We start from the raw sequence: 27,524 nt of genomic DNA, 5'->3' as shown, positions 1-27,524 counted from the left end.
GACAGCTGAATTGGAGAGAAATAATTGACAGGGCAGGGTGTGGTCCCTGCTGTGCACAGGGAGGAAGGGATACTAGGGAAGGTGGCATGGACTTGCCAGCCTGTTAACTTCCACCCAGCCCTGGTTCAGACATGAGATGCAAGGTGTCTCCCTTGTGAGGTTGAGGATCCCATGAGTTTAGGATTGAGGGAAAGGACCACACCTCTGCCCAGGAAGGCTGAAGAGAACTGAAGTTAAAGGGGACCTCTAACCAGCTCCAGAGTCCGAGCTGAGTCTTCTTTTCCACACTGGCGAAGCTGTGATGACCATGAGTAAATACATCTGCTCTGTGATCGGTCACTCACATCACTCCAAATGCATGTCATGGTCCTGCTGGACACCGTCTGTGCATGTTCTTCCAGGCTGGGGGAACAGGATTGTGATGGGAGAGAGGAGTAGAAATGTTAAACTCTAGAGGCTGAGTCCTGCCACAAAGAGCCAGGAGGGAAACAGGTTCTGGAAACCCAGTAGGGATAGGACACAGCAAGCACGTGAGGTTTCAGAGTGCCTCTTCCTTAGAAGAGCAAACCTCCTTTCCACTGATGTTTGAAGTGTGTTCTCCAAGTGTAGGATTTATCTCCAATAAATCGCCAGTGGCATCCCCTTGGCCCAGTGTTCTGTAACTTACCTTTCTGTCACCCTCTTTCCAGTGACTTGCTGATGCTGTTCTCGTGTGCTCCACTAGGTGGCTCCTTGCACTCTCAGATGGCTGCAGGCATACAGACAGGTGAACGAATCTTATTGGCTCGCAGGGGACATGATGCCACCCGACAGCTCTTTTTAAGAGAAAAGCCACAAGCAGTGGAACAGCCACCCCTGAGCAGAGCTCTCTGTGTTGAGTAGCAGGGACCGGGCTGCGGAGTTCAGGCCAACATGAGTGAGGTGAGTGATGCCCTGACTTGTACAGGGGAACTTGAGAACGAGGAGACAGGGCTGCATGGTTTGTTTCAAAAATCATGCAGGATTAGAGCAGGAAATCAATCTTGTAGTTATTTGCTTTGAGGATGACGATTGGGATATCTTGATTCGAATAGCATTGCAGAAATTGGCAAAGTTTGCAACTTTTCAAATTAGCCTTAGAAAGAGAAAGGACTTGATTTTTGGCTTCTGATTTAATTGTGACTTTGCTTTTACACTTCAGAAGAGAAAGCTGATTGCTTTTTTCTCTCATGAAGATTTGTGCTTCTTCCAGGGTGGGTGTCTTTCCTTGGGTGGACACCCTTGCAGTGTTATCAGGCAGGTCACTTGGGAAACCCAGCCTTAGAAGATGTGGGGAAGCTGGGTGAGGATTCGTGCCTAGGGAACATTGCACAAGCTTTGCCTGTGCAAACCACACTTGCAGTTAATTAGGGAAAGACACAGATAGTAGAGGCATGAACAACCCATGTGGGTGACATGTAGCTCTAAGATGCAAGGGTACATTGACAGAAGAGAGGCTCATTTCAAACTGAGAGTCTTTTCTCTGAATATGTATATACAGAGTCTCTTTGGCTGGGGCAAACTGATAGCTCATATATTTTAAAAAGGAGTATAATCTCGTTCCCTCATATGAGGAAGACTTAGGGTCGTACAATGCCATCCTCATTCAATTAGAAACTGAGCCAAAGCAATGTTCATTATCTCTTAGTTGGCACTTAATTAGTTTTAGAGGTCTCTTCTCTTCCTTGTCTTTTTGTTATATGTTTGACAGATGGGTGATCTTTTTTTTTTTTTTTTTGGCAGTCTATAGTAAAATTAACAACTTCAGATATAAAATGTCTTCTCTTTGCTTTTATCTCTCCTGTGGGTGACTTTGGATGCAAACACAACAGGCAGAAAGGCAAAGCTCTATAACATTTAGAAACAGGACTTGAGATGGAGCCAAGAGTTTGAGGTGGAGGAGGGCAGATGTGGGGTGGGAGATGGGAAGTCTCCTGGCAACCCCAGAAGCGTAGCTAACACAACAGCCAGCATTTACCTCGTGGTTTAAGTGCTGAGCATCAAGGCCAGGTGATCCAAGTGTCTTCTGAGAATCTCCAACCTCCAAGGGAGAAGGTGCTATTATTATCCCCAATTGACAGATGAGGAAACTGAGGCTCAGAGAAATGGATTAATTGATTCAAGGTCACTAGCTAGCTACTGGCAGAGCCAGGACTCAGCTGCAGTGCTGGGCACTTGGCCACAGGTGCACGTGGGGTTCTCTGCATAGCTGGGTGTAGGGAGGGTCAGGAAGAAGTGGGTATTGAGGAGAAGGAATTTGGGGCTATGAAATAGACAAGGGCATTGAGGACAAGTCCTCATTTCCTGCACACTTGGGGGAGGGACTATCTATTGGGCTCTACAAAGATTTCAGAAACGGTTCATGGTCAGCTCACCTAGCTTCAGCAAGAAGGGGACATCGCTGTGTTTAGATTTTCTCTATATACAACTTGATAGTTTCCCATAGGGAAGGATCTAGAGACCAGCCTAGACCCAGGGGCATCTCTTGGGTCCAGTTACCTACCTGGGACTATGGCTCCATAACCCCTGTCCTGCTAAGGCTCTTGACCAGTGTGGTCCACATGAACCTTCCTAGGTGCTCAGCTCTGTGGACTCAATAGACCCTGTGGGTCTCTAAGGTGGAGCCCAAGTCCCAGAGCTCACCTCATGATTTGGGTCACAGCCTCCTTTCTGCTGAGCCTGTAATTAGGGCAGCTGCACATTTCCTACCCCACTCCACCCCCAGCACTTCCTGAGGGGAGTGACTGGCATTAGTTCCTTTAATGGGGATAAGAGCCCCCAAGAGGCAGATCCTGCTTCCTGCTCAGGGTCCTTCGAGCTCCTCTCCCTTCTCCTGCATTCCTGGCCTGCTGACCCTCAGATCCTGGCTGCTCTCCCAGTCCCTGGGTGTGTGTTCCTTGGGGACAAAGGAATTTGTCCTTTGACTAAAACTTAAATCTGCTTAAAACAATTAATAAAGTGGAGCAGAAGCTCTTTGCTGGGGAGGGCCCTGGGTTGCCTCTCGCAAAGGGTTTCTTTAGTTGGAAGAATTAAATATGGCTTCTGAATTGAATAGCTTTCAGGCAGGAGTGGATTCCAGGTGATCATTTATTTGTGACTAGTAAGTGAAAAGGCCAGAGCAATGGGTTTTGTGACTTTCCTGACCTAAGGTTTATTTGGGTCTGGGGGCGTAAACAGCTCCTGCCTTGCCCTGAGAACTCAGTGCCCAAGCTCACTGGCTAGTTCCTTGAGACAGTACATATAGCAGGGCTGGGCACAGAGGACCATGAAGGGCCAGATGTTTGCTGGGGCCAGCTCTGCACTTGGGGATTGTCGAGCCTTGAAGGGGGAAGTAGAAGAGAAAACTGAGCCCAGAGCTTTAAACTGGAGGATTTTGCATTGCAATGTCATGTTTCTCATTCCAGGTACCAACATATTTTGGGGCAATGACATGTGATTGAAAAGAGCAGCTTGAGTATGGCAAGAAGATAAAGTCCAAATTTAGGGCAATGTGAGAGCATGGAGGAGGTTTGTGGGGGTGTCTAATTTACATTTCAGTATTAAAGTGTGTCAGATGTGCCTGAAGCAATCTATGAGATGAATTGGAAAATAATTTAGCTGGGATCAAAATGCAGGCTGAAGTCTATTAGTCAGGTCAGAAATCCTACCCACCAAGGTCTAAGTTTATAAAATGCATTCTCATCTCTTGATGTTGGACTTACCATGTACAAGAAGAAAAAAGCTCTTTGTGCTTTTAGTCACCTAAAAAAATAAATAGTCCCAGAACAACAACAACCAGTTCCAGGTTCTCAGTTCGGTGTTTGCTTCTCAAAAGAACTAATTCATTTAGGAGAGTCATGAGCAAGACTTGAAAGCATAAAGGCAAACATCTGGATAGTTGATTTAAAACATGACACACCCTGTCACCCTGTTTGGGAAGGGGTCCTAGTTCCCAGTTACATAATATGTCAGGTGACAGCTATTAATTAGACTGAGGACCCCTTTAGGAGCAGTTCCCCACCCTCCATGCCCGAGTTTTCCTGTCTTGGGCTCTGCCTCTGCCCTGGCTTGGGTGGGACAGTGCAGCTTGGGGCTGGGCCAAGGGTCTTTGCTTCTTCTAGATGTTAACTTCAATGAAAGACCTATGTTTATTGAAGGCATGGCTTGCAATGGCAAATCTGTACACACTCATCTGCCCTGAGCACTGAGGCAGGGCCCACTATGTATCTGAAGGGAAGAAGAAAGTGGTGAATGTCTTGTTCCTGATGAAGGTGACCAAGGAGAGGCTTCCTGCATTTACATCTCGTGGTGGAGGCATAGAAAGCACATACACTTTTTAGGGTTTTTTTAAATCAAAAGTAGCCATTATTTACAATTTTTCATGTAATGTTGGTCTGAGATGCACATGGTTAGCTATCGTGGTGACCCAGTGCAGAGACAAACAGCAGGTGAGAATTCTGATTGTGGTTTTGTGCTTATCATGTCATAGTGGGCTGAAACTGATGGATGATTAGATTTGTAAGGATCTGTGCACTTTAGACTACTGGTTAAGTGTAAATTATGAGTAAAATGCATAAAATGAGGATTTTGCAACTGACTCCAAGGGCCCAGAAACAGAAGGCCAAAAGAAAATTCAATCTCTTTTCTTTTTAAAAAAAAATTGGTGGTACTAGTTTTTGAACGCAGGGCTTTGTGCTTGCTAGGTAGTGCTCTACCATTTGAGCCACACCCCCCAGACTTTTTTTTGTTTGTTTTTCTTTTTTTTTTTAAGCTATTTTTCAGGTAGAGTCTCACTTTTTGACTAGGCTGGCCTCAGACCACAATACTTATGCCTCCCAAGTAGCTGGGATTGCAGATGTGCACCACTGCACCCAGCAGACAATTTAATTTCTTAGGTAATTTTAAATCACTGAAAGTACATCTACAGTGGAAATACATAAAGATTCAGTGAGACCCATTTGGTTTTGCTGCATCACACAATGCTCTATCTGGGGATTTGAATTTGAAGTTTGACTTTTCCTAACAGGGAATAGGTCAATGGTAAGCATGGAAATGTGTTTGCTAGGCTGGGGACAGCAATGCATTACCATAAAATTTGTTTATCTCCATCCTGCATTTTAATAACGAATGCTGAGGGCTTAAAAAAAACACAAACTTCACTTTTTCTTCTGTAAGGTATACTGTTTTTTGCAGAAAGAAAAATGGAATAAGTGACTCACAGTTGATTTTATTAAAGGTTTAGTGGAGCAGTGTGGCCAAGAAGGAAAGAAAACAAGGGTTTTGTAACAGCAAGTCCCTTGAGCTCATGTGGGACACACTCTTGTGCTATCGCTTATCACTGTAATTTCTTCTCTGCCCCTTCATGAAAGGTGGCGACATTTGCAATTTGTTTATGGTCCTGCTGTTCTTAGTAAGCTGGGCACACTGATGTATTTTAACACACAGATAGCATCATAAGCCCTTAGCTGGGGGTTTTCCATTAATTTCCAACAAACGACTTTCTGGAAAGAACTTCACACTGGGAGGAAAAGGCTTTCGGAGGCTGCAGGTTACTGATTTATATTATATTTGGCTGCTATTTTATAAGCACAGTGTTGAAGATCATGCTGTTTTCAGTTGCGCTTTATTGACTAGAAATAGCCTGCCTGGACTGTGACCTTCTGGACAGGAGCAGTTTTACGTTGTCCACAGAGCCTGCCTCACAGTTCAGCTCCTGGTTTATGTCCAGTTACCAGATGAGCTACCGGATTTCCCAGAGTGGAATTACCAGTTCCTGTGACTGATAAAACCCCCTGTTCTATAAATGCTGGGATTTGGGTTTGGGATCTATATGGACAGGACAAAGCCTTTTTGTTCTTTACTCCTGGTTTGAAATCTGGGATTGCCTTTCAAATCTTTTTAAGTGGGGAATGTAAGTGTGTGTATATATATGAAATAAAAGCTCTCATGCAAATAAAAGAGAAGGAGAAAAAGTGGGAAGAATCCCAACAGAAAGAAAGAACTCCTGACATTTGGGAAAAATACAAGAGCTGTGGGAGGTGTAGTGTTCTTTCCGTATTTCTTACTTCAGAGAAGTTCTGAGGATTTCAAACTAGGGACTGGAGCTAGGGAGGCAGAGCTCAGAATGCCTTGAATATGGGTTTGCTATATTGAAATAGAAATGCAGTTTGACTCTGATTAGTGGAGAATAAGAAAGAGTCTAAACAGATCTTTAGAGAGCTTTTGGCCTCAAATCAGGCAGCCAAGATGTAAATTCTGGCATATTGCTGGAAGGAAAATATATCTAGCATACAGAAAGCAAGTTGCATATGTAACTATTTGAATTAACAGTTAAAATTAATCATCAATCATTATAATACTGTTAAAAGTAATGAAAATATTTTAATTCAAGTATATTTGAATATTTAAACATTGAAGTTAATTTACATTTGAAGTAGGACTATAGGACAATTTATGACAAAAAAAGGATCAATCTGAAGTTGTTTTCTTGGGGCATTTCCAAGTTGAGTCTACACCCACACCTGCATGGTGTAACAGGGTGTCCCCTGTCCTGCCCACCCAGGCCTCCACTATCACTCTCTTCCAGTCCTTGGGAGGAAGTAAGGCATAAGAGTGGAGCAGGACGAATTTTCCACTTTACTGGATAGAAACATGACGTTCCATACACCTTCTTTTGGTGTATGGACCAACACAAGTCCACCACACCATCAGTGGCCCACTTCCGGGTGGTTTTACAGGAGAGCAACACAGTGTGTTACCCATTCCAGGCACCGATCTGCTTCTGTACTGTTTGTGCCTCATCAGTACCCTAGATTTATGCCTCAGGACCTCACTGAGTGACTTGTCATTCCGCATCTGAAAGACAAAGTCTTGGCCGGATTTATGGTCTTGCCAGTGGAAAAATCAAGTAAGCACTAAACGCCATTATTCTATATTTTGCTATTAACCTGCTGCCTCCTATGCAAGGGAGAGACATTAGAACCAAGAAGCAGGGGGATCAACACCCACAAATCACTGGATCCCCCTACAGAGCATCCCAGGGGAAGGAGGGGAAAGTGAGAGCCGTTCAGACCTTTTGCACATGGCACTGGAGGGAGAATGAAGAATGGGCCCCACTGTCCACTGTCTTGGACTCATCATGCACACCTGCACCCTTCATCCATGCTCCGAATGTCATAGTGCTATGACCACCCAGTAGCTGAGCTGGGGACTGGGTTGGCTTGTGATGACACTTCACCTGACACTGACACTAAAATCCAAGCCTGTTGTGGAGTGGTATGACAAAAGTCATTCCCCTTTGTCACCATGGCACCACCTGTGGGTTAGCCAGCATCCCAAGGAAGTAACTAGTTATGGCAATTTCTTACAACCAACATTCCCCAAGGTATATGTATTTATTTATGTAGCAGGGCTAAGGATTGAACCAGGATCTTATGCTTGCTACACAAGCATTCTATCACTTGAGCCAAATCCCCAGTCCTCTATTTAAAAAAAAATTTTTGTAGTTACTGGGGTTTGAGCATCACCATATGAGGCAGGTGCTCTACCACACCTAAGCCATGCTCCTGGAACTTTTTGCTTTGGTTAGTTTTTAGATAGAATCTTGCACTTTTTGCCCAGGACTAGCCTCAAATTGTGATGCTCCCACCTATACTTCCCAGGCAGCTAGGATTACAGGCATGTACCACAACACCTATCTTGTTTTGTTGAGATGGAGTTTTACCTAGGCTGGCCTCAAACCACAGTCCTCCTGATTTCTGCCTCCTGAGTAGGTGTTAATTTTGTTTTTGAGATAGGTTCTCAACATTACCTTTGCCTAGGCTGGCCTCTAACTTGCAGTCCTCCTGTCTCCACCTCTCAGTGAGCTAGAATTAAAGACATGCAGCCCCACATCAGCTTTTCATAGACATCATCTTAACTAAATAGGAGTAAAATATAACAAGGAAATCCCCTTCACCTAAGTTTTTTTAACCAATACATATGTCCGTCCATCGTGTGGCTAAATTCTAATAATAAAAAAGTAATTAAGTAGTTTCATGTATAATTTCTTAATTATTACTTAAGTAATTAAGTAGTTTCATGTATAATTTCCTTACTAAGTAACTGTTTCATTAGAGGTTTTAAAAATATCATTGTGTTTTTCCTTGAGTCTGGCAAAAAGACCAAAGAACCTAGTGTTTTCTTTTTTTTATTGCACATTGCTCCAGAAATCCCTGATGCCATGAGTTAGGTGGTCTAACTTGGAGGATGCACGTGGCTGTGTTGGAGCATGCAGGGACTGGTCCCTGCTCCTCTGTGGCTGAGACCCCACCATAGACAGCTGCATTGACGGGAACTTACCATATCCAAGATGGGTGACAGTGTTAAGATTTCCATTAAGCAAACCTTACCTCGTTCTGTGGTCCAAAGATTTCAATGTGGAAACAGTGACAAGCAAAGCTTTAATGAACCACTCTACTGTGGTTATGTCCCCTCTCAGAAGAATGCAGGTGACTTGGCATGATTCTGTCCCAATGGGGCCATCACTGTCCTTCCTGTCCCTACTCTGCCTGACTTTTCTACTTTATTGATCCTTGATTCACTCTTCAATGTTCTGAATGACTTCCTCAACCACCTGCAGATCCCCGACAGGACCATGACACAGTACCCACAAAGACCATGGATGTCTACATTCTGGACCAGGCGTCTCCAAAGATTTTCATAGTGTACCCCATCAAGGGAAATTTTTGGTCAAATATGCACAGAAATTTTGCTTACTTTTAAGTTATGCTCAGAGACTAATGTGTTGTTATATTAAGGGAAATTGAAGAAGACATGGAAAGGAAAGTGAAAAAAAATGAGGTAATGATGAAAGGAGCCATCTTGTAGCTATCTTGCTGATAGTGATGGTTTTGTTACCCCTCGCTAACATTTCAGGACACGATATGTACTTCTGAGAGTAAGTGATGAGAAGACAGACATTTGTAACTCACATTTTCTGTTGGTAACAGTCCTTCTATTTGAGTCCACGGGGATAGATGGAGTTGTGAGCTTGGCTTGGGGCTCATGAAGACATTCTGACAGTAGAAGTGTTCTTTAGAGTTCCAGTTACTTGCTCGTTGTTTACAACAGCAGAATCAGTATTGTTTACAATCTACGATCTTATGCAGGAATGTTTTTTTATTGTGGTGAAAACACACATTATCAACTTGATAGTGTATTGACATTGTTGTGAAATAGATATCCAGCAGTTTTTCATCTTGCAAAACCAAAACACTGTATTGGTTGAATAATTCTTCTTTTTCCTCTTTCCCAGCCCCTGGGAATCCCGTTCTACTTTCTGTGTCTTTTAGTTTACCTACCATAGGTACCTCATAGATGTGGAATTCGATGGTACTTGGTCTTTTGGTGATTGGTTTGTTTTTTGTAGCATGATGTCTTCCAGGCTCATCTGTACTATGGCATGTGACCATTCAGTAGGAACTATTAAAAGCCACTTCCCTACCATGGAAGATGAGTTCAGTTAAGGACAGACTGTGTAATCCATGAGTTCTCTTTATGGAGCACAAAGAACTGCAGTGTGGCACATGTGACATTCTGCATGCATGTCCTCAGTTATGGGCTTCTCCCTCTTCTCTCCTCACTCAGTGTTGATGTCCACAGCAGTCCAGCGATTAGGTGTTGATGAAACCTGATTTTTGAGTTGATCTTAGATCAGAAGCAGGTATCAAAAGAAACTCTTACATTCTCTTCACTCTGCGTGGTTGTGATGGTGAAAGCACCTCACAATGCCCCACTAGCACTCGGGTCTGTGCTGGTGGTGCCCCCTGGAGTTGTGCTGTGTACAACATGTGCAGATGAAGGTGGTGGCCCTCCCCCTGCCTGGGCTGTAGTGAGCCTGCTTAAGGACTATTGACCTAGAGAGAGACTGTCCCTTCTATAGCCCCACTTAGAGGTCAAGGACTTGGAGGAGGTCACATTTGTCACTTAAAGTGATTTATGTATGTATGTATGTATGTATATTAGTTTTTATTTATATATTTTTGAGGCAGGGCCTTACTGTGTTGCCCAGATTGGCCTCAAACTCCTGGTCTGAAGCGATTCTCTTGCCTCAGCCTCCCAAGTAGCTGGGACTACAGGCATGTGCCACTGAGCCTGGCTTCAAAGTGGTCATTTTAAAATAGGGGACTGAGTGCCCTAAAATTAATCTTGTTTGAAATCTCAGAGCCCTTGAGGAAAAGCCAGTCTTGGTTTCCCTTTCCCATTTCCTATCTGATTAAAGTTCTTGTTTTCTGTCATGTTCTGGATCTAACCCACTTTCTTCTACACTTGTCTCAATTCTACTTACGACTTGCACAAGAAATCTGTTAAAATAGAGCAGTTCTGGATATTTTTTTAGTCTTGAGTAAAAAGAGAGCCCCACAGAAATCTTGGCAAAGATACTCTCTCCTGTGAAAGGATACTCTCTCTTTCACAGGAGAGAGTCTCCTTTGTCTCTGTAGGGCTTCTGGCTTCTAGGCTGCCATCTTTCTTTTCCCTTCCCAACCACACAGGGAGAAGCTGACTCTTGTCTCCCTCACTATTCCTGAAGAAGGGTTCTGGAGACTTTGTGGGCAAAGATATCTTCTGTCTTGCCAACTGGCCATCTCGTGACTTTGGGTGTAGACCAATCCCTTTCATGCTTTGTTAAAATAAGAAAGCACATTCTGAGCCTCCAAATAAAATCTCTTAGAAAACTTTGCCCACAGAATATTTGTTCCTGCTATGGTCAACATTGTTGCATGTATAATCAGTGACCGTACTTTTTTATTTTTTATCACTTTCTCCTCCCTGCCCCCGCCATGCACACACATTTTTTCAGTCACATTTCTTTTTGTCTTCCGTGATCATGAAATTGTAAGAGACTAAGTCTTCTACACTGTGTCCCTGTCACGTGGTTTTGGACTTACAGTGATAGACAACCCATTATGTATTGAACATTGTGCTTCAGGATGGAGTAGACATGGTCTCTGTCCCTCAAAGAGAGAGAGCGAGCTAGAGTCACATAAAATTAACTCTACTGTGACTTACACAAAGAGGGCAGGTGCATTCTATGTACAAACCATGTGCCAGGGAAGCAGTGATTAGTAGGTCAGTGTTAGGTCTGGGGAGAGGAGGAGAGACAAGGTTTTGGGGAGCCCTTCCGAAGAAAGCAGGCACAAGGTATATTCTGATTAGCACCATGGTAACTATTGGTTGATCTTAAAAGTCATGCATTTTATTTTTTTTATTGTTGTGCTGGTGGGGATACCTGGTGGGATTTACAAAAGTTCTTACAATACATCCAGTACATTAAAAGTCATACATTTTAGAACCATTGGAGATATTAGTAATGTTCAAGTTTGATGAACTGATACATTCCTAATGTGGTCATGTAGTTTTTTAAAAACTGCTTAGAATAAACATTGCCTGAAATATATTGGACATTTTTCTATTCTTATCAATGAATTTTTGGGGCTCTCCTGACTTTTCATATCTTTCTTTAAAAGTTGGAAGTGAACTAATTCCCTTCAGTACCTTGGAAGCAGGTCACACCAGGACAGTCAATAATATTTTTGGAACTGTACCATTGTTTTGTTTTGAAAATTGTATCTTCCAATTGTGAGAAATTTGTAGGTGATCTCAACACATCTGTAATTCTTCTTGCATAAGTGTTAGTGTTGACCCATGGTGGGGTATCATGGTGTACTTTGGGTCTTGAGCCCTGGTGGCTTCTTGGTCATTATCACTATTTTCTTTTCTTTGAGTTTTCAGATGGACTCAGCCAATGTTTATAGCTCTGTTCTCACATTTGCATAGTCCTGTCAAAATGTCTAGATAATATATACAGTACCCCATCTCAAATATTATTTCGGCAATGCTCTGCAGCTTAGAATTTTCTTGAAGAAAATTTCTTAAAATAGATGTAGCAATTTGTCAAGCACCGTCGCCAAATAGTTCCTTCAACCTCATAGTTATTTTTTCTTCTTCTAGATTTAATCTTCCCTGCCTTCCAAGCTGATTCATTTCCTTTGGGGGGCACTGTCTTATGAATTTCTATGTCACCATTTTTTTTCTGAGTCCCTGCTGAGAGTCAGACTTGGCAGAAACCCCCCTGAGAGTTCCTTCCCCTACAAATCTTCTGGGTGAAGATTTGGAATTTTCACATGATAAAAATATAATGCAGCCTAATGTCACTTTAGAGGTACAAGCAGAGCCTCAGGGGACCCCCCTTCTCACTCCTAGGTCCCTGTAGAGTTCCAGCAGGGAAGTGTGATATGGGCTGAAGTGGGAAGCCCGTCAGAAGTGAGGCAACTTAGAAGCAAGCAGCTGCCCTGTAATCGATCCCTTCCTCCACCTCTGCCCTAATCCTCTCCTGAGGTGATGAGCTCAGGACAGGGACATCCAAGAGAGCTTGGGGCAAGATGGTGACAACTTGTGAGGCTGAGTGAATAATGAAAAGATGGTCCCTCACATTCAACATTATTAAGAATTTAAGACGTGACCACAGGGCATTAGACTCAACCGGGGCCCTTCTGTGTGTGAGCCCACTGCAGCCGGCCAACTCACCCTCCCATGTGGTCAGCCCTAGGGAAAGGCAGGTGGCCTGATGGCTTTTTAGTGGAAAAAGAAAGGAAAAGAAACCAAGCTGATGAGACAATACCATTATCTTTGCGATGTCTGGGGCCCTTCTATGCTTATATTTCTTCCTTGTTAAGTGGAGGTTTTTGGAATGCCCAATCTGGGCTGGAGGAGTGGCTCAAGTGTTAGAGCATCTACTTCGCAAGCATGAGGGCCTGAGTTCAAGCCCCAGTACCACCAAAAGAAAAAAAGGAATCCCCAATCAGACAATGGAAGTCGATGAATGGAGGGGGGCATGCTCACCTAAGCCTGACGAGGAATACACCAGTGACATGATCGAAGGAGAAATCGGCTTGTTTGAGGGACGCTGGACTGACTCTGAGAACGGCTTTGATGACACAGCAACAGGATCCATTAAAAGCACTTAAATGTGTGTGTGAACATATACATTTTTAAGGCCATATAAATGATAAACTCTAACCCAATGTGAAAATCCCCCCAGTTCTGATTCCTAGCATCCTTGCTGAGTATGGACTGTTTATCCAGATGAAAGGATGCAATGGTCACTTTTGTCCCAAGACTTTTCCTTATGCTCAAAGTTTCTGGCCTCCTCTCCTCTCCCTGAGTGTCCAGGGATGGTGACTGATGTGTGTGAGCTTGTTCGATTAAAAGTATATCACTCCTCATCAGGTGTGGGAAGTGGTCTGTGACACTGGTGCAGAATCTACATGTATACCCAGGCAGCAATTAGGTGGCGTGACCTTTGGCCACTTGTAATGTCCCTGTCCCTGGGGATAACCTCTGACTAAGTCAGTACTGGGCTCATTTTGCAGGACATCAAGTAGTTCTGGATTGAAAGTGAAATATGAACAAACATCGATTATGAAGGAGACACGGTGGTCAGCTGGAGTCCATAGGTGATGGTGGTGGGGGCTGTGTGGTTTCATGAGAAGAGCATAAGAATTTTCGGGTCCCAGGTGGTCCCAGCTATGCAGGAGGTGGAGGCAGCACCCTATCAAGTGGTAGAACAGACATGAGGCCCTGAGTTCCAACTGTGTACGCCCCAACAGCAAAGGAATTGTCAGGTCCTCACGGAGCAGCTTTTGGCCTGCCTTTTTCTTCTTCTTCTTCTTCTTCTTCTTCTTTTTTCTGTACTGAGGATTGAACCCAGGTCCCTCACACTTGCTAGGCAGGTGCCTGAGCTATGCCTCCAGCCTTTTGCTCTAGGCTATTTTTGAGATAGGGTGTTGTGTTTCGCCCTGGTTGGCCTGAACTGCAATCCTTCCTGTCTTTACCTCCCACATAGCTGGGATTATGAGCATACGTCACTGAGCCCAGATGGGGTCTTGAAAACTTTTTGCTTTGGCTGGCCTGGAACTGTGATCCTCCAGATCTTAGTCTCTCAAGTAGCTAGGATTATAGGCGTGAGTCACATGCACCCGACCCTAATCTGTTTTAATTCACTTCTCGAGCTGTGACAGCTGTTTTAGGACAAAACATTCCTTACTTCCAAAAGGATACAACCTTAGTCTTCTACCATTTTCTGAAGCTATTTTCGTTTCAGTTAAGTGGGGGAAAAAATCTGGCTGCTTCCTTATTTCCAAAAAAGAAAGCCTCTAGTTTCAGAAGCTTGGAACATCCCTCTCGGAGAAACACACTTGGCTCCCCACAGTGCCAAGGAAGCATCTGCATTTCATCACAGGAAGTCCCTGTGAGAAGCCTGGGCTTTGGCTGTCCTAGGAGGAGGAGGATTCTTGTGAGAGTTCTGAAACTCACTTAGCATGGGAGCCATAACTCAGGACAGCTGCACAGTGACTTAGTTCCTGAGGGAGGGTTGCGTGGTGCCCGAGCTTGTTCTCACAGGTGTATGGAGTGGGTCCGACAAATCTGGAACTGGAACTGACTCTGCACACTGCATGGTGCCTTATCCTCAGGTTTGGTGAGACTTGTGAAATGTGTTCATCCTATCTTTTTTTACCTAAAATGGCCCCAATACTCTTACATGAAGAATTTTGTGATGTCAGGAATTTCTCCACTGTTGCTTCAAAATAGGGTAGGCAACAATTCCCACTGTGCAACCAGATGGGCTGAGGAGTCTGCACCACTGCTGGCAGAAGCTGTCCTGAGAGCCAGATCTTCCATCTTTCAAGCCAGTGTTTTCCCTCTATGCAGACGAGACTAAGTGGCAAGTGCCCTGACTTCCAAGTTGGCCTGCCCAGGTTCAAATTCCATCTCTCCTACTTAGCATGACACAATATTCCTCTACCACTCAGAATCTCCTGTTTTGCTTTGATCCAAACAGGATATGGTGGGTCACAGGACCGGTTCCATAGAGGGTAGGTTGTTGTTATTGTGTGCTGCTCATGTTGGAAGACAGAGCCTTGAATCATGGCGAGAAGAAATGAGGAAGCGTTTGGCAAACTCAGAAGTATCCTTTATTCTGCCAGTCCTATGTGCGAGCTCCTCTCAGGAAGCAAAGGCTTTGTCTGTATCTTCCCTCTTCTCACACTCCTGTGTGTTCCCTCAGTGAGGAAGCCGAGGGCAGCAACGGACTATCGGCTCAGCTGTGGGCGAGCCCGTGAGGTCAGGGGCAAAGTCATTTGGAACTCAATGTGGGTGGCTGTGTAGGGACTGGTGTGGGGGGAAGGGCAGGATTCTCCCAGCTGTTGGGACATTTTCATTCAGCAGTCTTGGATCTTTGGTCATCCTCCATCTTTTACTTGATTACACCCAGCTAGCATTTTGCTGTGTCTATCAGGTATGGGATGGAGGAATGGAATGAATGTTGGTGTCACTGGTGACAGGGAAGAAAAGATGCATCTTTCTCTGTGGCTGATTCTGTAATCTGGGATGACCACATGTGGGTTTTCTGATCCTATGCCAGCTTCTCTGGCCTTTGCAATGTTAAAAATGCTTGAAAAGTCACGTGAGTCCAGGACGGCCGGCAGGTGTGGCACCTACATTGATTATCTTGTGTTTATAGATTTCATCTGGTTCTAGAACACCAGCTCTGCCTGTTGGCTCTGTCCCCTCATCTTCTCCACAGGTAAACCTGCCATGAAGGGAGAAAGTTGCAGACGTGTCTCATTTCTGCTATTGAATTTATCTTTTATTGACAATATTCTGACCTCTTTCTAACTGTTGGCATCTGGCTGATCAGGCCTCACTTCTGGGAACAGGGAGAGAAAGAAAATCTCTTCCATTCTTCTCTGCTCTGCTGGGCTCAGGCACCTTCTGGTGCACTGTGGAAACTTCTGAGAACCTGCGCCTCACTCGGAGAGCCCACTGCTGTCTTTCCTCAGGCACAGCTGCTATTCTGTCACCATTTGGTCTTTACGCCAACAGCCTTTATTCTGAGGATGACCCAAAAACTCACACAAGCTCAGAGGGCCCGCAGAGATGGTAGGGCGAAAAGAAAAGCATCTCTCCTGATGAAGAAGGTGCATAGTGACACTACGTCCCTGTATCTTCTACACCTTACAGAACGCTGTGGTTTCCAAAGACGGCTGAGGTCAGGGTAGTCCAGCTATCACTGGGATAAGTGGAGGTGCTTATTTGTTGGTTCACGTGTTCTTTTTCTAACCTTAGGCTGGTGGGGCGGTCTGCAGATTGCGTCAGATGCACACGTTTTGACGGGGTCACTGACTTCTCCCTCCTTTGGTCAGTACTTCCCTCTGTGTTCCCTTTCTAGAAAAAATACTAGCCATGATTTGTACCCAAAATACTAGCCATGATTTGTACCCAAAATATCAAATGTATCCATGCTAGAATCAAGGTACAGAAACCTACAACTGGGATTAAGAATGTGATGACTCACATAGGTAGGGGCTGTGTCCTTTGTGAAAGAGGGATGACAAATATTAGTATTTTTTCTTTGGATTCTCCTAACAACCACAGGAGGTACATGTTTAATTTAATTCATCATGAAGAAGAGATTGACCAGATAGAGGAGCCTAGGCTCTGAGGAATGCAATACAGAGTCCTTTGGATCCATGGCTGTTCCCAGTCTTCTGATGGCTGAGCCCAGCATGCTTTCTCTCTACCTTAACCCAGCAGGAAGTTGCATACTGAGGCAAGGAAGCAGGCCTTTCTCTTTCAACCCATTTTTCCATTGCTCTGTTGTCTGACTCCCTTTAGTGAGCAGATCCACGCAATGTGGCCTCTAATCCTATGATCCAGGGCCGTAGCTCTCTTGCCATCCCACTTTTGTAGAAACAGAAACTGAGGCTTGATGAAGTTCATTGACCTGTGTGACAGGGCGGGGATACCATGGATAGGCTGAGCCAGGACACTTGCCTCCCCCCATGCCCCATGTTTGTAAAGTCAGGCTTCTTAAGGTAAAATTTATACATAACAAAACTGACCCTTTTTCAGATGTGTGGCTGATATATTTTGACATGCGTGGTTGCGTCACTGACATATCCACTACTCCATCTCCCTGAAAAGTCCCTTGGTGCTTTTGTTGTTACTTTCTTCCCTTCGCTCTAAGTCCTAGGACCTGCTCATCTCACCAGGGCCAATGCAGAAGTCTGTGCTCACACGGTATTGACAACAGGGTTGTGATTACTTTAGATCGCACGTCATAGCTCTGTCCTGGCTATGGGCATAAAGTCCAGGACTGCCACACATCCCTGAACGTCCTATCTATTCCTTGTCCTATCTATCTACCTTATTTATGGTAATGCTTAATTTACAAGTTGAACACAGTGAGAAAGCAACCGTAACTAATAATGAAACAGAGCAGGTTTAAGGCTATACTGCAACCAAAGTTATGGAAATGTGCTCTCTCTCTCAAAATATCTTAATCCTCATTGAACTACAATATTTTCAGGCTTTGGTTGGCCATGGTAACTGGGACCTCAGAAAGCGAAACTGCAGAGAAGGGAGTGTTGCTGTCCTGCTACCATTGCTGAAAGGTTCTTCATAAGGAAGTGTTAGGAATGTGACAAAATGGCCAGAGAGTGACCCAAGCTCCTCCTTGTGAACTAGCCCAGGATCTCAGACAGCGGGGGTAGGAGGGCTTCTCCTCTTGTTTATTTGAGACAAGGTCTCACATATAAACCAGACTGGCCTGCAGTTTGTGAGCCTTCTGCTTCTGTCCCCCAAGTGCTGGGGCTGCAGCATACATCATCATGCCTGGCTCCTCTGCTCTTTCTTAGGTGACACTCAGCAAACACTGTGACCCTCCTCTGCTCCAGGGGGCTGTTTTACCACATCCCGAAAGAGTGCCATCTGCTGTCAACCAGTAACCAGGAAATGAGCCTTGGGGCCAGCAAAGGTCCTAGCTGTCCTTGTTTTTCTCCGCCTATGGCTCCGTCCCACCCACTCAGTGCTGCCGGGAGGATGGCTGGGAGACCTCCAGCTCTGTTCTGGAGGAACAGCTCAGGGCACCGTGGCTCAAGGAGGGCACTTTCCTCCTTTCTAGCCTAAACACAGGGTCTGGCCTCCGAGAACTCTGAGGGTCAGGCGAGAACTCACCCGAGCCCACAGGGTCACACACCTTGTGGGGTGCACACAGCCCACGTGGTGCTGGAGGCTGACACCCTCTCCCTCTATGTACTCTGGGATCTGAGGACCGAGCATCCTCTCTCCTCTGGGACAGGATGCCAGAAGAGGCCCCAGGGACCCAGAGCAAAGCCTTTGGTCTTTCCCAAGTGCCACCGTCAGTCCCCCAGAAGTCTGCTCTTTCACAGATGGGTGTCTGCACAGGAGCCTCCTGGTGCTGCCGTAACACAGTATAACAAACTTGTGGCTAAGCCAGAGTCCTGATCAAGGTGTCCCTCAACCATTACTACTGAACCTATGAATGCAGGATTTACTCTAGGCCTCTCTTCTTAGCTTGTGGATGGTGTCTTCTTTCAAGTCTTCACGTCATTCCCCACCTACTCCCCCCACCATGTGTGTCTGGGTCCAAACAGTCCCTTCTTACAAGGACATTAGTCCTATTGGACAGGGGCCCACTACTAACCTCATTTTAGCTTGATGTCTTTTGTGAAGACCCACCTCCAGATAAGGTCACATACTGAGGTCCTGGGGGCTGGAACCTCAACATGACTTTGGAGGGGACTTTCAGTCTGTAACACTGCAAAAGTTGAGGTGACCTCCAGCCAGCTTTAAGGACCACCCAGAACCTTTTATGTCACTTATTTTCAAAGAGAGCAGGCAGCAATGTGCATGTCATTGTAAGTGTTTGTTGAGAAAGTTGAATAAGCAAAGCCAAGTAGCTTCCCTGGCAGGCATTGGGTCCGTAAGATTTGAACACTTGGAGGTGTTTATTCTGAATGAGCTCAGCAGCATTGCTTGGGCATTTCACATCATCAAATATATGAGATTAGAGAATTCCACACAGAGGACATCGACTAGCAATTACTTTTTGAGTTGAAATATGTATGGAATTATATGTGGTCATTTTAGTAAAACAGAGACTATATTTATGCATGCCTGCACAGTAAAAAGACTGAAAGGAAATAGTTGAAGTGTTCACATGGCTTCACTTTGATTTGTTGAATTGTAGGTGGTTTTTCTTCTTGCCTTCTTCTTTGTGCACGTATTTTCCAAAAATTTCACATTGACCGTATCTTACTTCTACACAAAAGAATAGAAAACAGTATTCTTTTTAAAAAGAAATTGGCACAAAGAAGGTTTTTAATTTTTTTTAATAAAAGTACTAATTTAAAAATATGACTGTGGGATAAAGTATAGGATGAATTTCTATCAAATCAATCTTGAGGACTGAAAATGTGAATTGCTTGAAAAGTGGTTTCCCAAACTGCAACAATGCCAGTTAGTTCCCTTACATAAAGGTCAGGTACAAGTGCTAGGAATACAATGCTGTATTTGAGGCAGATTTCAGCCTTTGGGATTTTCAGAGGTAAGAGCCAAAGTGCAGAAGAAGAATTAGAATTGTTATTGAAAATATCACTTTTAGAAAAATTTATTTTACTGTTTTTACATTTACTCACATGTGTATACATTATTTGGGCCACCTCCCCCTGCAGCAGAACATGTTCCCTCTTTTTCTCTGATTTTGTTGAAGAGAAAACATAAGAGATAATAAGAAAAACATGGCATTTTTCCTAGTTTGAGATAAAGATAGCTATACAGAGAGATTCCTAGCATTGGTTCCATGCACTTGTGTATTGCAAACCATATTGGTTCATCTCTGCCAGACCTCTTCACTACTTCCTGGTCTTCTTTCCATAGTGGCCTCTGCCAGTTTAAGATTACTATATTCTCTCCTCTACAGTGAGCACATCAACCACATTCAAGATTTAGGTTTCCTTCCCTTTCCCTATTCCTCCCGTGCATGGTCTTCCCTTATCATCTGCTTCTTCTTTTTTTTTTTTTTCAGTACTGGGGCTTGAAGTCAGGGCTTACACCATGGCTCATGGTATAAAAAGGGCTAACCAGCCCTTTTTTTGTGTGTGTTAGGAATTTTTGAGATAGGGTCTTGAGAACTATTTTCTCTGGCTGGCTTCAAACCATGATCCTCCTGATCTCTGCCCCTGAGTAGCTAGGATTATAGGTGTGAGCCACCAGCACCCAGCTATGATCACTTTTTTAATCAAAAAAATTTTAAAACCTTTCCAGCTGAAGTTTTCTTTTGACATTAATTTCTGCAGCTTTAGGAATTCAATTAGTGGCACTTGTAATGCTTAATTTGTGGAGTGTTGTTAGAAGAATTATAGATGATTTAAAAATATCAGTGGTTAAAAATTTGATCTGTCTTGTCCTTATCACAAAATGTTGGCATAAAAGTCTCTCCTGCTCTTCAGATGAATCCAGGGGCTTTGATTGGAAAGTCGTCTTTAATGACATGCTTTTGATGTTGCTGAAAAGCCACCTGCTTAATGATCGCGGTGGCCCTAGCACTCATCAACTACCTGCTGGTCGGCCCAGCTGCTGCTCTGTCTCTGTGCAATTGCTGTGGTTTTTCTCCAGTGTTCGTTTAGAGTCTGATCATCTAAGAGACTCAAGATTCTTCGTCAATAAAATATTAACTGTAATGCCATAGGAACATGCCTTTTTGTTTCTTTATAAACACACTGATCAAAAGAAAGCAGAGACTCTTAGAAGGCTTGCTGGGATAATTGGGGTGGTTCTTCTCCACCTGATGTCTCTCCTGTGTTGGATATTGATTCTGCAAAGAGTATGCAATGGCCTAGCCTTCCCGGGCTCCAAGCACAGTAAATATATGGCAAAGACATGCAGATTGTGAAGTTTCCTTTATTTACGACTCATCTGAGGGATGGTTAGTCGGTCTGCTGCCATTTCAAGGGAGCTTTATAAACCCTAAAACCAATAGAAATGTGAACATCCGGGTGTTGCAGCCTGAGGAAGATAGCAGCACAGAGAAAGATAGCTGAGGAGAAAATGCAAAGCAGCATTTGCTAACAAGCGCTTCTGAGGCACCATGAGAACAAGATGGATGGGTCTCTCCTGCCTTGGGAAATCTCTGCAGCTAGTTGGTAGACAGGGACCAACAGAAGTCAGGTGTTGGGAACAGAGAATGAAATGCTAACGGGTGATTTGGAGCAAGCAGAAGGATATCCCTTCTCTTCATTCAAGAAGCTGCCTGTGGTCAGCCCCAGCGATGGCTCTTGTGGGATATACTGTCACTGAGGGGCACAAGGAGAACAGATCTCCTGAGGAAGGATCTTGAGATGAGGCCAGCAGGAGTCAGCGATGGCCATCTTTCCTCGTGGTAGGGAGGGCATTGAGAGTGATTGTTAATGCAGGGTGGTAGGAAGCCAGTGACCCGTGCTCCCCCTCTAGATGTGAGCCTCTCTCTCTACAAATGAGCCAGTGTGAGTTGAGCCCCACACCCAGGCCCTGATCCAGGCTGTTCTGGGTGCTCAGCACTTCCTTCCATGTTTGGTGGGTGGCTTACTCTCCTTGCCCTTCCAGGTTGTGAACCAGCCCCAGTAGTTGGACATGCCCTTCTCCACGGATCCCTTGGGACTCAGTCCAGGTTGACTCATGGAAGACAAAAGCAAAGGGACCAGGAATGAGCTGCATCCATGGTCGGATCTGGGCCTCTGATACTTTCTATTATGTATCTAAGCTGAAGACCCAGGGAGAAATGGATTCAAATGTATGATCTGTTCAATCAGGGAAACAACCATAAAGGGATTGTGCTTGACTCTGCAACTTGATCAGAAAAGAAGTTGCTCCCCAGCCTAGTTTGTGTGCTGAGTCAGAAACCTGTCATGTGTCGCTGCAGACCCTGTCTGCGAGGACCCTTGTGGTGGCCAGTTCAGTGGCGGCTCAGGCAGGAGCACAGCAACAGCCTCTCATCTGCCTGTGCCAAACACAAGCGCTTCCTCCTCCTGCCCTGGGGCTTCCGCATCGACCCCAGGTGGATGTCAAGTGTGGGACTGTGCACAGTCCAAATGTGTTGGGAACCGATGCTCTGTAGAGCATCTTGGATCAATGAGAGACAAGAGCTGTCGGATAACTCCTTAGTTTCCCCCCAACCCAGTTTATCCCCAGACACAGCTTATACAGCTCCTAGGTGACTGTAGGGTCAACACTTGGTGGCACCTGAGAATGACTAGCTTGACAAAAGCATCCTGCTAGCAGCTCCCTCTCCACCCCTCCTTCCCATCCTTTTCCCTCACTCCTTATATCCCTGTCTCTAACAAAGTTGTAGCATTTGCCTCAGGCTCTGCTTTCTGGGAAACCCAGACTAAGACATATTTTTTGTTATTTTCCTGCAGGTCTTGGTGCAATGAGACTGTCAGGAAAAAATTACTTCAGAGGCTACATCTTTAAATATCTCTCCTAGCTTTTTATGGGTACTTGGCACATACTAGATTTCTGAAGGAACATTTAAAGGCACAAAGATCTTTTATATATCAGTTGTTATTTAGGTTCCTTTAAACTGAGGTTTTATTAAATTCTGAACTGCTGTATTTTTATTAGTAAGGATTGATGAGAAAGGAACCCTCCCTATCTGAGCCATGTGAGTCACTTGGTGAGCCTGTGAGATTGAGAATCTGGAGCCATGGTTCTGCCAAGTCCCCGTGTCCTTCCGTTGGCCCTAACAGATTTCACAGTATCCATGCATGCCAGAAATGTGGCAAAGAGCAAAAGATGACTTTCATGCTGCCATTCTAGAACTATGTGCTGTGTCCTTACGTGGATATTTGGCATGTCCTAATCATGAAATAAGGACAATATTGAAATTGGTCATTTGGAGGAAAATGTGCTTACATTCTAAAGAGCCAAGTAGTGTTACTATTTGTTCTCATAAAGGGAAATCTGAATGGAATACGCTGTCCCACAGCAGACTCTCTGAGGGATGACAACAGGGACACTGCTTTAATAGGTTTGAAGAAGGAGGGCCAGTGTGCCCATGGAAGAAAGACACAGGGCTGGCTTCAGATGACTGAAGAGGAACGGGTGAAGAAGATGCCATGTCTGTAGGGCACAAAGTATTGTGGGGGGTCCCAAACCGGAGTGTTTTATGAAAGTAGGGTGGGGGTGGAGCTGGAGATGACCAGGAAAGGACCTGAATGGAACCATCTGTGTTGAGTACTTTGATAGAGGGCAGATTTCAAGACTGGTGGGGTTCTCCCGGGAGCAGAAGTAGGAGGAGGTCTAACACTGCTGGTTTTGTTGTGGTTGAGATGCATTCTGACTTTTAGGCTTCTAAGTCCTTTGCCCATGGTAAAGACAGTAAGCAAAGCCTTCTATCTTTCTATCTATCTATCTACCTATCTATCTATCTATCTATCTATCTATCTATCTATCTATCATCTATCTATCTATCTATCCATCCATCCTTCCATCCATCCATCCATCTAATCTATCTATCTACCTGTCTATCTATCTATCTATCCATCTATCTATCTATCTATCTATCTATCTATCTATCTATCTATTTGCCTCTGCTGTTCTTAGTGGTCATGACAACTGACTCATTCTCTAGATCCTCTGAAAATATCAAAGCAGATTTCTGCTGACAAAAAGCTATCAAAGAGTACATTCTAAAACCTTCACACATACCAGTGCTTGGTTTTCTACACAATTCTGACAGCACAATTTTCATATCTTCATTGACATGATAATTGTGGCCATGTATCTACCTAGGGAATATGCTTTTTGCATATTCTAACATTAAATTATATGATATGTGAACTGAACAACATGGTGGCGATATTCAGGACAGCACTGAATCATTTTTGATTTTCTAGGAAAGTGCTCACAATTCTGGAATATCATATCAGTGTTGCTCTAAAGTCAGTTTATTGTGTCCTTGCCATTTTGCACTTGACTTTACTTATTAGTTCAGTTATGATAGATGATATTTTTGAGGTGCAACTAGTGGAGAGGATAGAGTTTTGGATGATGAGGTCATGGTTTGGGGGGTGGAGGGTTGAGGGAGAAGCCAGATGTTTACTCCCTTGGGGATGAGAGTGAGGTACAGAGAAAAGGCAGTCTCTTTGTACAGGGCCTGAATGTCTATTATCTCATGAAAAAAGAGCCTTTTCCCTCATGGTCTTTTAGAGAATGATCTGTATCCATCCATCCATCCATCCAACCACCCATTCATTCATTCATACAACCATTCATCTACCCATCCACCCACTCACCTATCCATCTCTCTACTCACCCACCCACCCACTCACCCATTTCTCCATCTATCCCACCCTCCCTTTCTTCATCCATCCATCCATCTTTCCATCATCCACCCACTTATCCACTAACCTATCCATCCATTTACTTCAGCATAACCCAGCTCTACTGCTTGTGTTTTTTAAACTTAAGCAACAAAAGTCACAACATTTTCTACAACGGACCTCTTAATGACTGGTTTGACTACTTTCCCCCATAAGTCACTGTCCTGCTAACTCCCAGCCTGGAGGTGCTGATAAAGTCATCTTAACAGACAAGCTTGAGTCTCCCCTCCTCATTACTTCCCTCCTGCTGGTGAGGCCCTCAGGAGGGATGTGGTACACAATGGTGAGAGATGCTCCAGCACAGTGGCCAAAAGGAAGAACTGGGGGCCTGGTCTTTGGGTTTGACTTCTGGCTCTGCCACTTCGCAGCTTGTGTCCATGAGCAAGTTCTTCTCTGTGCCTTGGGGCACAACTGGTAACGTGATGCTGATAAGGATAACGAGTGCACCTACCTCATTTGGAGTGCTGAGCTAATTCACTTAAGCCAGTGGTGCTGGAGAGCCTCAGGGCCTGGCCTCAGCAGTGGACCTGATCTGTGATCATCCCAACACCCAGCCTAGTTCAGGAAAATCTGTCACCTCATGGTGTGTGAGGACTAGACTCTAGGCATAATGCAGCTCTCAGGTACCGCTCCCCACTGTCTCCTCCCTTCCCACAAAAATGTTCCCAAGTCTTTAAGAATTCTGAAATGAAATGCTTTCAGTGACTAGTTCTTTTTTGTCAGGACCATTTTCTGATCCAAAACACTATCTCCTTTGACATCTACCAGCTTCATTTTACTTCCATCAAATAAGACCTGACACAAAAACCCTGTCTTAGAAGTCAGAAAGAATGAGTCCTTTTCTCCCTGTGCACATTTCATTTCGGTCTTCCTCTGGTTTCTAAAAAGTACTCTTTTATGGAGTGAGGTAGCATTCAGGGCATTTGAAAGGCATTCATGTTTAAGACACCAAAAAAAGAGTGGCTGAGCCCATACCTATTTTGTACTTGTGTTCCATTTAATTTGACTTTATTCTACTCTAAAACACCCTCCTTTTATCCTGCAGAATTTTCTCTATTTTCCTTTGCCATCTATGAATTATGCAGGGAAGGGTTTAGATAGCAGAGTCGTTTGCCACCTTGAAGCTTCTGTGTCATTAATTTGGCTCAGCTCAGTGGTAGTCAGATTTCCATCGAGTGTCATGAACTTACCAGCTCTGTGTGACAGAAGAACACAGGAGACATAGAATAAGGACCGACAGGTAGAAAGGGACATGTGAATCTACGATATGCAAGAATCATGTTATCAAGATTCTGCGATATGCAAGAATCATGTTAATGAAAACAATGTATATTACAAGTTCCTTTAGGATATGGAGGGTTGCCATGGCAGGGACTGTTGATGAGTGGCTGAGGACCGTGATATCCTACCTCTGTGTGAACATGGGCAGGTCTAGTGCGCAGGAAACTAAAGGCACTCCTAGTTAAATACAAAGAAGGCGCCAGCATTTCTGTGAGTTTTGCAACAAGTCATCTTTGCTCCCCATCTTGCCAGTGAGAGGTTCTTGCCTTGCAGAATGGCACAGAGCGCCCCAACCTGGCTGGAGTTTGCATCCACAATGACCAGGAAGCAGGGTGAGCAGTGTTGGTGATATTTGGGCATGTACTTGCTTGGCCAGCCTCTTGTGTGCACGTGGCTGGAAGCATCCATGGGATGGTGAACTTTATGGACGCATACCTTTATCATTTACTCTATGAACACTCATCTGACGCTCCACGCACTATAAATCACCTTTAACCAAAGAACCGGGAATTTTTCATCACCCTGTTGAATAGCAAGGGGCTCTGATCATTACTGTTCTGAGATCATTTTTACGCTGTAGCTCTGGACTGAAGTCTAAATTTTGAGGCAATGCTTATCCCTTCATGAAGGTCGCTGATAGTCTCCTTGTTTGGGGACTATCTCTCTGTCGAGGGCCCTTTTTTTTGTAGTTCTGTCCCAATGACAATTCCTCTGGGCAAGGAGCCCAGGCTCCTGCCACATCAGCTCTGTGACCTTGGACAAATGGTGCTCCCCACCTGCTTGGTTTCCTTCTCTTGAAAGTTAGAGATTTTCTAATCACTTCAATGTTTTTCAAGTCCAAGTATACTTTCCAAAACTGACCAAAAATTTGGATTGGTAAAACATACCTCCCTTCATGGACTAGAACAGTTAGGAAGATCAAGTTAAGCTTTGAGGAAATGTGCCTTGTTACATGTGTGATTCATTTCATACAAACTCCCAGACATCCGGAGCATCCAACTTCCAGAGTACCTATCCTAGACTCAAATCCAACCTTAAAATTCTTTATAATTCTGTTAAAATGAAAACGCAGAGGACAGGCATAACAAATCACAGAAGAAATGACTCAGCCACATGAGTTGCCTACCAGCATAAGGTCTGTTTAGTTGACTAAATGTAGTTACCAAGAAGACCTTGTGTTATGAAAATACAGCAGTGTGATCCGGGACAAAGGCAAGTTTCTGACCTCCTTACAGTTGGCACAAAGCCTTGGCTGTCTCCATCGTATTTTTGATGAAGTTAGGCTCAATCAATACCAGCCCCTTGTCTGGCTTCTCTGTGACTTGTGATCTGTGGTCAGTGAGCAGGGGACATGGACAAGGGAGGCAGGCTGCACCTTCAGCCCACACTTCTGGGATTGATCTTTTCCTAGTTCATGACTACAACCATCTCAGTTAAAGTAACAGGATTCCATATAACGTGAGAGATAGTTGAATCAGTAAAAGAGACAAAAATAATCCTAAGTACATCTGACAATTTCTTTTCTTTCCCCCCCTTTTTAGAGACAAGGTGCTGAGGCAACCAACGGAAAAGACAAGACATCGGGTGAAAATGGTAAGATGATCTGAGTGTCCAGCTACTTACCCTTTCCCTATCTGTAGTCTTGGGCACACAGCAGGCATGGATCATGCCTTCTATCCAAATCAGCTCACTATTTATGTCTGTGCTTGAATTTAGAGTGGGTTTGAGCGAATCACAGCAGACACCGTGGTCTGGCTTCACAAAGAAAACTGAGCTAGCTAAAAGTGGTGATAAGAACAGTTTTTCTCCCAAAAGAGGACTCCCATTTTGGGCAAGATGATAATTATAACACAAATATAGTTCTCTGCTTTCTTCATTAGGGTTGGTGAGAACCCATCCGAGTTGTGGTGAGGATAAAATGAGATCAAATTAGATAAGTGCTTTGAAAACTGTGAAGTGCTCAACCTGGAAGGAGGCTCAGAA

The 27,524-nt window shown here is 44.3% G+C and overlaps 1 protein-coding gene across 1 annotated transcript in view; it reads left to right on the top strand.

The window, feature by feature from the left end:
- Positions 1 to 771: 771 nt before the first annotated feature.
- Pcp4 (Purkinje cell protein 4) overlaps positions 772 to 27,524 on the top strand; it is a 52,196-nt gene continuing 25,443 nt past the window's right edge. The window contains exons 1-2 of the mRNA XM_074072620.1: positions 772 to 921; positions 27,083 to 27,134. Coding sequence (XP_073928721.1) covers positions 913 to 921; positions 27,083 to 27,134 — 61 coding nt within the window. The 5' untranslated portion in view covers positions 772 to 912. The remainder of the gene's footprint in view (positions 922 to 27,082; positions 27,135 to 27,524) is intronic.

This window comes from Castor canadensis, chromosome 5 (genome assembly GCF_047511655.1).
Source record: "Castor canadensis chromosome 5, mCasCan1.hap1v2, whole genome shotgun sequence".
NCBI classification, from domain to species: Eukaryota; Metazoa; Chordata; class Mammalia; order Rodentia; family Castoridae; genus Castor; species Castor canadensis.
Note: the sequence above shows the minus strand (reverse complement) of the source record. Positions and strands in the feature narration are given on the sequence as shown.